Genomic DNA, 12,143 nt, shown 5'->3' on the forward strand with positions numbered 1-12,143 from the left:
CAACATTCTGGAACTGAACTGCTCTGAAGGCTTGGCCTCTTCTTGGTTTCATCCTGGTTTATCAGATTCCAATCAGACAATATAACCTCCATGGCTTACATCAACCATCAGGGGGGAAAAAGAAGCTCCCTAGCTATGAGGGAAGTATCTCGGATTCTGGAGTGGGCGGAGGCCCACATCTTTTCGCTGCAATCCACATTGTGGGTGTGGACAACTGGGAAGCGGATTTTCTCAGCAGAAAATATTTTCTTCCAGGGGAATGGTCTCTCCATCCCAAAGTGTTTGCGGAGATATGCAACATGTGGGGAACGCCAGAGAGAGATCTCATGGCGTCGTCTCGTCTCAATACCAAGCTACCGAGATATGGGTCGAGGTTCAGGGATCCTCAGGCAGAGCTAATAGATGCATTAGCGGTGCCTTTGAGGTTCAGTGTAATCTACCTTTTTCAGTCATTACCACTCCTTCCTCGGGTAGTGGCCCGCATCAAGCAGTAGCAGGCATCAGTAATACTGATTGCTCCATCGTGGCCGTGAAGGACGTGGTTCGCGGATCTAGTGAGGATGTCATCTTCTCCATGGAAGTTACCTTGTCGCAGGGATCTCCAGGAACAGGGTCCTTTTTTGTTCATCAAAATCTAGATTCTCTGAGTCTGACTGCGTGGAGATTGAACGCTTAGTCCTTGCTAAGAGAGGATTTTCTGAGAGAGTTATTGATACTCTCATTCAAGCTCGTAAGCCTGTTACTCGTCGCATCTATCATAAGGTGTGGAGATCCTACTTATTCTGGTGTGAAGAGCGTGGATTTCCCTGGCATAAAGTTAAGGTTGCAAGGATTCTATTTCTCCAGGATGGACTGGAGAAGGGTCTTTCGGCCAGTTCCCTGAGGGGACAGATTTTGGCCCTATCTGTTTTACTGCACAAGAGGCTCTCTGAGCTTCCAGATGTTCAGTCGTTTTTGTTAAGGCTCTGATTAGGATCTTACCTGTGTTCAGATCTTCGGCTCCCCCTTGGAGTCTGTATCTGGCTGTTAAAGTTTTGCAACGAGCTCCATTTGAGCCTATGCATGAAACTGACATTAAGTTGTTGTCCTGAAAGGTTCTTTTCTATTGGCTATTGCTTCTGTGCACAGAGTATCTGAAATTGCCCCCTTGCAATGTGAGCCTCCTTATCTGGTGTTCCATTTGGATAACACTGTCCTACATACTAAGTTAGGGTTTCTCCCTAAAGTAGTGTCAGACCGCAACATCAATCAAGAGATTGTGGTCCCTTCTTTTTGTCCTAATCCTTCTTCGAAGGAATGTTTACTTAATAATTTGGACGTGGTTAGTGCCTTGAAGTTTTTATCTTCAGGCTACTATGGATTTTAGACAAACTTCTTCCTTGTTTTTGGCATATTGTGGGAAGCATAAAGGTCAGAAGGTCTTTTCGACTTCCTTATCTTTTTGGTTGAGGGGTCTTATCCACTTAGCTTATGAGACAGCGGGGCATAGTCCTCCTCAGAATTACAGCTCATTCTACTAGAGCAGTGGCTTCCTCTTGGGCCTTTAAGAAAGAGGTCTCTATGGATCAGGTTTGTAAGGCGGCTACCTGGTCCTCCTTACACACTTTTTACAAGTTTGTTTTTGTTTGGCTGAAGCAGCCTTCGGGAGAAAAGGTTTTGCAGGCTGTGGTGCTCTCAGATTAGGGTCCGCCTCTCTTTGTCCCTCCCGTTATCATTCAGTGTCCCCTAGAGCTTGGGTATAAGTTTCCCAACAGTAAGGAATGAAGCCGTGCACTCTCCTTGTTTTAAGAAGGAAAACATAAATTATGCTTACCAGATAATTTAATTTTCCTTTTGTATAAGGAGAGTCCTTGGCCCCTGCCCGTGTTTGGGAGGCCCCCTAAATTCGTTCTCTCCTTGCATCGTTTTATACCCTGATATTTCTCCTACTGTTCCTTGTTCCCTCGGCAGAATGACTGGGGTATAGGGGAAGTGGGAGAGGTATTTAAGCCTTTGGTTGGGGTGTCTTTTCTTCCTCCTGGTGGCCAAGTTCAGTATTCCTTAACAGTAAGGAATGAAGCTGTGGACTCTGCTTATACAGAAGGAAATTAAATTATCTGGTAAGCATAATTTTGTTTTTGCGCTTATTAGTTGAAAGTAAACGGTTTTCTCCAACATAGGTGTGTCCGGTCCACGGCGTCATCCTTACTTGTGGGATATTCTCTTCCCCAACAGGAAATGGCAAAGAGCCCAGCAAAGCTGGTCACATGATCCCTCCTAGGCTCCGCCTTCCCCAGTCATTCTCTTTGCCGTTGTACAGGCAACATCTCCACGGAGATGGCTTAGAGTTTTTTGGTGTTTAACTGTAGTTTTTATTCTTCAATCAAGAGTTTGTTATTTTAAAATAGTGCTGGTATGTACTATTTACTCTGAAACAGAAAAGTGATGAAGATTTCTGTTTGTAAGAGGAAAATGATTTTAGCAACCGTTACTAAAATCGATGGCTGTTTCCACACAGGACTGTTGAGAGGAATTAACTTCAGTTGGGGGAAACAGTGAGCAGACTTTTGCTGCTTGAGGTATGACACATTTCTAACAAGACGATGTAATGCTGGAAGCTGTCATTTTCCCTATGGGATCCGGTAAGCCATTTTTATTACATAAGAATAAAGGGCTTCACAAGGGCTTTTAAGACTGGTAGACATTTTCTGGGCTAAAACGATTGATATATAAGCATTTTTAATACTTAATAGCTTTGAGGAATTATTTTATTCTTGGGAATTATGTAAAATAACCGACAGGCACTGTATTGGACACCTTATTCTCTAGGGGCTTTCCCTAATCATAGGCAGAGCCTCATTTTCGCGCCTCTATTGCGCACTTGTTTTTGGGAAGCATGACATGCAGATGCATGTGTGAGGAGCTCTGATACATAGAAAAGGCTTTCTGAAGGCGTCATTTGGTATCGTATTCCCCTTTGGGCTTGGTTGGGTCTCAGCAAAGCAGATACCAGGGACTGTATAGGGGTTAAATATAAAAACGGCACCGGTTCCGTTATTTTAAGAGTTAAAGCTTTCAAATTTGGTGTGCAATACTTTTAAGGCTTTAAGACACTGTGGTGAAATTTTGGTGAATTTTGAACAATTCCTTCATACTTTTTCACATTTGCAGTAATAAAGTGTGTTCAGTTTAAAATTTAAAGTGACAGTAACGGTTTTATTTTAAAACGTTTTTTGTACTTTGTTATCAAGTTTATGCCTGTTTAACATGTCTGAACTACCAGATAGACTGTGTTCTGTATGTGGGGAAGCCAAGGTTCCTTCTCATTTAAATAGATGTGATTTATGTGACACAAAATTTAGAGAAAATGATGCCCAAGATGATTCCTCAAGTGAGGGGAGTAAGCATGGTACTGCATCATCCCCTCCTTCGTCTACGCCAGTCTTGCCCACACAGGAGGCCCCTAGTACATCTAGTGCGCCAATACTCCTTACTATGCAACAATTAACGGCTGTAATGGATAATTCTATCAAAAACATTTTGGCCAAAATGCCCACTTATCAGCGAAAGCGCGTCTGCTCTGTTTTAGAAAATACGGAAGAGCATGAGGACGCTGATGATATTGGTTCTGAAGTGCCCCTACACCAGTCTGAGGGGGCCAGGGAGGTTTTGTCTGAGGGAGAAATTTCAGATTCAGGGAAAATTTCTCAACAAGCTGAACCTGATGTGATTACATTCAAATTTAAATTGGAACATCTCCGCGCTCTGCTTAAGGAGGTGTTATCTACTCTGGATGATTGTGAGAATTTGGTCATTCCAGAGAAATTATGTAAGATGGACAAGTTCCTAGAGGTCCCGGGGCCCCCCGAAGCTTTTCCTATACCCAAGCGGGTGGCGGATATTGTAAACAAAGAATGGGAAAGGCCCGGCATACCTTTCGTCCCTCCCCCTATATTCAAGAAATTGTTTCCTATGGTCGACCCCAGAAAGGACTTATGGCAGACAGTCCCCAAGGTCGAGGGGGCGGTTTCTACTCTAAACAAACGCACCACTATACCCATAGAAGATAGTTGTGCTTTCAAAGATCCTATGGATAAAAAGTTAGAGGGTTTGCTTAAAAAGATGTTTGTTCAGCAAGGTTACCTTCTACAACCAATTTCATGCATTGTTCCTGTCACTACAGCAGCGTGTTTCTGGTTCGATGAACTAGAAAAGGCGCTCAATAAAGATTCTTCTTATGAGGAGATTTTGGACAGAATTCATGCTCTCAAATTGGCTAACTCTTTCACCTTAGACGCCACTTTGCAATTGGCTAGATTAGCGGCGAAAAATTCAGGGTTTGCTATTGTGGCGCGCAGAGCGCTTTGGCTAAAATCTTGGTCAGCGGATGCGTCTTCCAAGAATAAATTGCTTAACATTCCTTTCAAGGGGAAAACGCTGTTTGGCCCTGACTTGAAAGAGATTATTTCTGATATCACTGGGGGTAAGGGCCACGCCCTTCCTCAGGATAGGTCTTTCAAGGCTAAAAATAAACCAAATTTTCGTCCCTTTCGCAGAAACGGACCAGCCACAAGTGCTACATCCTCTAAGCAAGAGGGTAATACTTCTCAAGCCAAGCCAGCCTGGAGGCCAATGCAAGGCTGGAACAAAGGTAAGCAGGCCAAGAAACCTGCCACTGCTACCAAGACAGCATGAGATGTTGGCCCCCGATCCGGGACCGGATCTGGTGGGGGGCAGACTCTCTCTCTTCGCTCAGGCTTGGGCAAGAGATGTTCTGGATCCTTGGGCGCTGGAAATAGTCTCCCAAGGTTATCTTCTGGAATTCAAGGGGCTTCCCCCAAGGGGGAGGTTCCACAGGTCTCAATTGTCTTCAGACCACATAAAAAAACAGGCATTCTTACATTGTGTAGAAGACCTGTTAAAAATGGGAGTGATTCATCCTGTTCCATTAGGAGAACAAGGGATGGGGTTCTACTCCAATCTGTTCATAGTTCCCAAAAAAGAGGGAACATTCAGACCAATCTTAGATCTCAAGATCCTAAACAAGTTTCTCAAGGTTCCATCGTTCAAAATGGAAACCATTCGAACAATTCTTCCTTCCATCCAGGAAGGTCAATTCATGACCACGGTGGATTTAAAGGATGCATATCTGCATATTCCTATCCACAAGGAACATCATCGGTTCCTAAGGTTCGCCTTTCTGGACGAGCATTACCAGTTTGTGGCACTTCCGTTCGGATTAGCCACTGCTCCAAGAATTTTCACAAAGGTACTGGGGTCCCTTCTAGCGGTGCTAAGACCAAGGGGCATTGCAGTAGTACCTTACTTGGACGACATTCTGATTCAAGCGTCGTCCCTTCCACAAGCAAAGGCTCACACGGACATCGTCCTGGCCTTTCTCAGATCTCACGGGTGGAAAGTGAACGTAGAAAAAAGTTCTCTATCTCCGTCAACAAAAGTTCCCTTCTTGGGAACAGTAATAGACTCCTTAGAAATGAAGATTTTTCTGACAGAGGCCAGAAAATCAAAACTTCTAAACTCTTGTCAAGTACTTCATTCTGTTCCTCTTCCTTCCATAGCGCAGTGCATGGAAGTAATAGGTTTGATGGTCGCGGCAATGGACATAGTTCCTTTTGCGCGAATTCATCTGAGACCATTACAACTGTGCATGCTCAGTCAGTGGAATGGGGATTATACAGACTTGTCTCCGACGATACAAGTAGATCAGAGGACCAGAGATTCACTCCGTTGGTGGCTGTCCCTGGACAACCTGTCACAGGGGATGAGCTTCCGCAGACCAGAGTGGGTCATTGTCACGACCGACGCCAGTCTGCTGGGCTGGGGCGCGGTCTGGGGACTCCTGAAAGCTCAGGGTCTTTGGTCTCGGGAAGAATCTCTTCTCCCGATAAATATTCTGGAACTAAGAGCGATATTCAATGCTCTCAAGGCTTGGCCTCAGCTAGCAAAGGCCAAATTCATACGGTTTCAATCTGACAACATGACGACTGTTGCGTACATCAACCATCAGGGGGGAACAAGGAGTTCCCTGGCGATGGAAGAAGTGACCAAAATCATTCAATGGGCGGAGTCTCACTCCTGCCACTTGTCTGCAATCCACATTCCAGGAGTGGAAAATTGGGAAGCGGATTTTCTGAGTCGTCAGTCATTTCATCCGGGGGAATGGGAACTCCATCCGGAAATCTTTGCCCAAATTACTCAGTTGTGGGGCATTCCAGACATGGATCTGATGGCCTCTCGTCAGAACTTCAAGGTTCCTTGCTACGGGTCCAGATCCAGGGATCCCAAGGCGACTCTAGTAGATGCACTAGTAGCACCTTGGACCTTCAAACTAGCGTATGTATTCCCACCGTTTCCTCTCATCCCCAGGCTGGTAGCCAGGATCTATCAGGAGAGGGCATCAGTGATCTTGATAGCTCCTGCGTGGCCACGCAGGACTTGGTATGCAGTCCTGGTGAATATGTCATCGGCTCCACCATGGAAGCTACCTTTGAGACGGGACCTTCTTGTTCAAGGTCCGTTCGAACATCCGAATCTGGTCTCACTCCAACTGACTGCTTGGAGATTGAACGCTTGATTTTATCAAAGCGAGGGTTCTCAGATTCTGTCATTGATACTCTTGTTCAGGCCAGAAAGCCTGTAACTAGAAAAATCTACCATAAAATATGGAAAAGATATATCTGTTGGTGTGAATCTAAAGGATTCCCTTGGGACAAGATAAAAATTCCTAAGATTCTATCCTTTCTTCAAGAAGGTTTGGAGAAAGGATTATCTGCAAGTTCTTTGAAGGGACAGATTTCTGCTTTGTCTGTGTTACTTCACAAAAAGCTGGCAGCTGTGCCAGATGTTCAAGCTTTTGTTCAGGCTCTGGTTAGAATCAAGCCTGTTTACAAACCTTTGACTCCTCCTTGGAGTCTCAATTTAGTTCTTTCAGTTCTTCAGGGGGTTCCGTTTGAACCCTTACATTCCGTTGATATTAAGTTATTATCTTGGAAAGTTTTGTTTTTGGTTGCAATTTCTTCTGCTAGAAGAGTTTCAGAGTTATCTGCTCTGCAGTGTTCTCCTCCTTATCTGGTGTTCCATGCAGAAAAGGTGGTTTTGCGTACTAAACCTGGTTTTCTTCCGAAAGTTGTTTCTAACAAAAACATTAACCAGGAGATAGTCGTGCCTTCTTTGTGTCCGAATCCAGTTTCAAAGAAGGAACGTTTGTTGCACAATTTGGATGTAGTTCGTGCTCTAAAATTCTATTTAGATGCTACAAAGGATTTTAGACAAACATCTTCCTTGTTTGTTGTTTATTCTGGTAAAAGGAGAGGTCAAAAAGCAACTTCTACCTCTCTCTCTCTTTTTGGCTTAAAAGCATCATCAGATTGGCTTACGAGACTGCCGGACGGCAGCCTCCTGAAAGAATCACAGCTCATTCCACTAGGGCCGTGGCTTCCACATGGGCCTTCAAGAACGAGGCTTCTGTTGATCAGATATGTAAGGCAGCGACTTGGTCTTCACTGCACACTTTTACTAAATTTTACAAATTTGATACTTTTGCTTCTTCTGAGGCTATTTTTGGGAGAAAGGTTTTGCAAGCCGTGGTGCCTTCCATCTAGGTGACCTGATTTGCTCCCTCCCTTCATCCGTGTCCTAAAGCTTTGGTATTGGTTCCCACAAGTAAGGATGACGCCGTGGACCGGACACACCTATGTTGGAGAAAACAGAATTTATGTTTAACAGATAAATTACTTTCTCCAACGGTGTGTCCGGTCCACGGCCCGCCCTGGTTTTTTAATCAGGTCTGATAATTTATTTTCTTTAACTACAGTCACCACGGTATCATATGATTTCTCCTATGCAAATATTCCTCCTTTACGTCGGTCGAATGACTGGGGAAGGCGGAGCCTAGGAGGGATCATGTGACCAGCTTTGCTGGGCTCTTTGCCATTTCCTGTTGGGGAAGAGAATATCCCACAAGTAAGGATGACGCCGTGGACCGGACACACCGTTGGAGAAAGTAATTTATCAGGTAAACATAAATTCTGTTTTCACTTGCGCGCTAACCCAAAGAATGCAAAAAGCCAACTTAGAATTTCGCGTTCATGTATTCGCCCAAGGAAGTCAATGGAGAAAAGTGTGCGTGTGGGGGGGTTAAGTGGGAAAAAAATGCCACCCTCATGAGCAAACCTGATTGCATATTCTCATGTGTAAACATTTCACATTCCAATGTATTGCACGTAGCAGAATACGTTCTATTTATTCAAAAATAATTTCTATAATAAATAAGAAATAATATTTCTATGTAGAGGTGATTTTTTTTTTTTTGTGTGTGTACTATAGAACATATATAAAGAGAGAGAGAGGAATATCTAATTAAGAATACTTAGAAGATATTTTGCTATGTGCAGAACATTTAAATGTGAAATATTTGCCTAAATATACAAACATTTTTAAAGATGTATATCTCAAGAAAAAAAGGCAAGCAAAGTGCTTTTACATTTACGTCTGAGATTTCATATCTTTGAGACTTTATAACTTTTGTGTGCAATATAACATCATTTTTTTTTTAAAAAATTTTTTTTAATTTTTATTAGATGGTGGTATGTGTGTGTACTTTTGTAATGTATTTTTTTATATATAGGTTTTTTTTTTTTGCAAAATGGTTAACTAGTGCTCTAATCATTCTAGGTTTACTTTGCACTCATCATGCTAATCGCTCATATAAAGAGTTTAAACACCCGCGATAAACCCCTTATGTTTGATAACCTTATTTCACTATATTGTTCGAAATCTAATGGCTAGTTGACTAATAAATACATTTTGTTATTGAATAGATGGGGCTATCCAATTGAAACAGAGTTTTTGTTTTTTGTTTTTTTCCATTTCTTTAGGAATAAACCCTGCTATTACCCAGATGGTGACCCCAACATGAGTGGTTTTGCTTTGCAGCCCAATTCAAGCCAATTTGGTAAGAAATTAGGGCTCACATCTAGTGTTACTGTTATTTTGATGTATATGTACTACATAACTTATTGTTTGTCAGAATCTTTAATTATGAAGTAGTATTAAAACAATTGCATACTGTGAGAATTCAGTTGTTAAAGTGTGTTTTAGTGCTGCCTGTATGTATTTAGAATGGTACAATTAGTGCCTGCTGTATTCCTTTTGGTATATGCACCTTTTTAAAGGGACAGTTTCCTCAATTGTCTTCCCCTTTTTTGTTTGTTCCCAATGATCCACTTTACCTGCTGGAGTGTATTAAATTAAGTATTTCCTTTACCCTTATATTGGCATTTGAAACAGTTGATTTAGCCTGTGGTATCCCCACCTATTCTGAAAGTTTAGGTCCAAGCTAGAGATAAGCTGTGTTAACACAGTCAGCAGGATAAATTACACTCCAAGTGGCGTATAGAAGAGATAAGGTAATAAAATATTAATTTTCCATTGTTCTCTCCAAGTATTAGTCTTTGGTTTACGGACAGATATAAGATAAAGCATGTATATGTACACAATGTGATAAAGTAATGAGATCTGATTATACTTACAAGTTCAACCCATTTTATTAGTTTGTGGCTTCAAAACACAAAATCAGCTGTTTAATATATACTAATAAACCTTAAAAAACAAATTCACATACATTTTATACTCTGCAGTTGGTAAAAAAAAAAAAAAGTAATTGGAAACACATTAAGGGGAAAAACAATTTTACGGTATACTGTCCCTTTAAATGTAAACGGAAGTACAGCATATACTTTTTGACCCCTTTAGAAAATAAATTGGTGTGCATGCATCTGTGTAAACTCACTAACCTCTTAATGCCCTGCAGTGACCATCCAGCACTTACACTGTTTGTTTGATCATTTAGCATTCTTGTTAAAATGCACGTTTTCTTTTTCTTTTCTTTTTTAACAATAAAGAAAATTGCATTTGATGTAAATATCAGAAATCCTTAAACTTTTGAAACTAAGGAATGAGATCGTTTAAAACAATGTTTGTGAAGTGAGGCATTTCTACACTATCCTACCACCATGTTCTACATATCTGTGTAACTTTCGGAACTTTTGCGGAAGTGTATAAGAAAAACTGATTCTTTAGCAGTATACCTTAATTAATTTGCCTGCTAGTGTACAGTTAAATATAATCTGAGTGCACATGCATATAACAATGTGGGCGGGAAAAATCTGATTTTGTAATACTCACATGAACTGAGGAAGTAAACTGGTTTTGTTAGCTCCTCCTATTTTTGGTTATGCCCAAAATACTATGTCTCGCCTCCACGGTTACCTACTATTTACGGATAGGAGATTATCTGGAAGGTATTTGGGCCATGGCTTTTTTTTTTTTTTATCAGGCTACTGGTGGCAGGTCTGCTAGTGGGCACCGCCATCTTGGGGTTAGGCAAGTTCAGCCAGTGCTTGCATGCTTGTGACACAGCCTGGGGAGCTAATATGGTGTTATGACCTTGAAAAAAAAAAAGGTTTTTACTTTTGTATATGGCCTGATACAAAATGTTGATATTCAGAAATCACTCAGTTTATGGGCATGTGTTTTTAAAGGGTTATTAAACAGTGCTCCTTTTGATTTATCATATTTGTTTTTACCGAAGTAAATTTAAAAAGAAAATTTGTGTTAAAAAAAATAAAAATAAATGGTTTTCTTTGCAAAATTAGCACTTAGAAATTTTCAGTGAAGCTCTGCCCCCAGTTTTTTAAAGAGGATTTTCAAAGTTTTCTTTCATGTAAATGGAAAGAGTCCATGAGCTAGTGACGTATGGAATATACATTCCTACCAGGAGAGGTAAAGTTCCTCAAAATGCCTATAAAATACACCTCCCACCACACACATACTTCAGTATGTACACAAAGAATGAACAGTGGCACTACTTGGGCTTTCCCCGTGGTATATACTGTAGATTATACATTCTTGTGAAGATTAATATCAGTAGACTGTGGGAAATGGTGCTCGTGCAAAAAGCAATATAGGAGACTAAAAGTGGGGTGGCTGAAGAAAGCCTAGGATACCCACCCAAAAAGTATGCACAGTGAGTACTCTGGGCAGTTAAACCCACAAAAAAAGGGAAAATAAAATATAACTTTTATTCATTGATAGTAAAATAAAATACTACATACATATTAAAAGAATCCAGATATACATTTATGATGAACCTAATTAATGTTCAGAGAGGGGATAATAATAAATCTGGCCTAGAAATAATAAAAAGGAAAAGAGTAACCCCTCTCTTGGAAATTAGCATTCAAACCACTCTGAAATGGGTATAAAATGAATATCCAATACAAATATAGGACTGCTGTAAACCTAACATTGGAAATGAATAGTGACTTAATAGTTGGTCAGCCAGTATTAACACTCTAAATATTGTTAGATAGGGTGTGCGGTAACTTAGAATAGTCACGTATATTCAATTCACTGCTACACTAAGGATGGTTCTCATTTACTATAAAATGACATATATCGTATATAAGATCATAAAGGAGGCTTGACTGAAGTTGTTAATTTATAAGGCAACAAGTCCTTAATATATAAACCCCCAACACGTGGAGTATTAGTAACTTAAACCAGCAGTCTAACACTGAATCAAGTGAATCTTAATTGGTAGTGTGTGTAATGCTTAGACACGTGTGGTTCAAATTGTATTCTTTCGGTCAAATTGAGAATAGTAATATGAAAACAAATGTGATTCACTGGATCTGAATGCTCATGTGGTTGAGCATTTATTCCGTTAACATATTGATTGTATTGGGTAACATACAAGTGATGCATAAGTAAACATCTACTAAGGTATCAGACGGGATCTCACTAAAACCTTATGTTATCTTTGGTAAAACCTATATTATAACGTGAACCTATGGTCAGTCTCAACCAGGATAATAATACATGTGTATTATTAGCGGTATACGCTGTGTTTACTGGTTTGACTATCCAAAGTGTGAAAGGTTAACTTCGTTTGAGAGTGTGTGATCAACCACTGGTTTTATTTGGCGTAAAGCATGTTAAATTAAAGACCATATGTAAATCTATGTCTCGAACGTGTTGCATGAGCAGTATTAGCAATATGTACTATGTCCAGTGTTGTAACGATCTCTTGCATACCAGGTTTACTTTAGTTTATATCGTAAATAAGATCATAAAGGATTGTT

General features: G+C 40.7%; 1 protein-coding gene across 1 annotated transcript in view; it reads left to right on the forward strand.

Annotated features, from left to right (window-relative positions):
• The window catches only part of GTSF1 (gametocyte specific factor 1), a 425,087-nt gene that overhangs the window by 161,652 nt on the left and 251,292 nt on the right, over window positions 1-12,143 (forward strand). The window contains exon 6 of the mRNA XM_053708268.1: window positions 8,877-8,953. Within this exon, the coding sequence (XP_053564243.1) occupies window positions 8,877-8,953 (77 nt within the window). The remainder of the gene's footprint in view (window positions 1-8,876; window positions 8,954-12,143) is intronic.

The sequence above is a fragment of the Bombina bombina genome, chromosome 3 (assembly GCF_027579735.1).
Source record: "Bombina bombina isolate aBomBom1 chromosome 3, aBomBom1.pri, whole genome shotgun sequence".
In the NCBI taxonomy this organism is placed as follows: domain Eukaryota; kingdom Metazoa; phylum Chordata; class Amphibia; order Anura; family Bombinatoridae; genus Bombina; species Bombina bombina.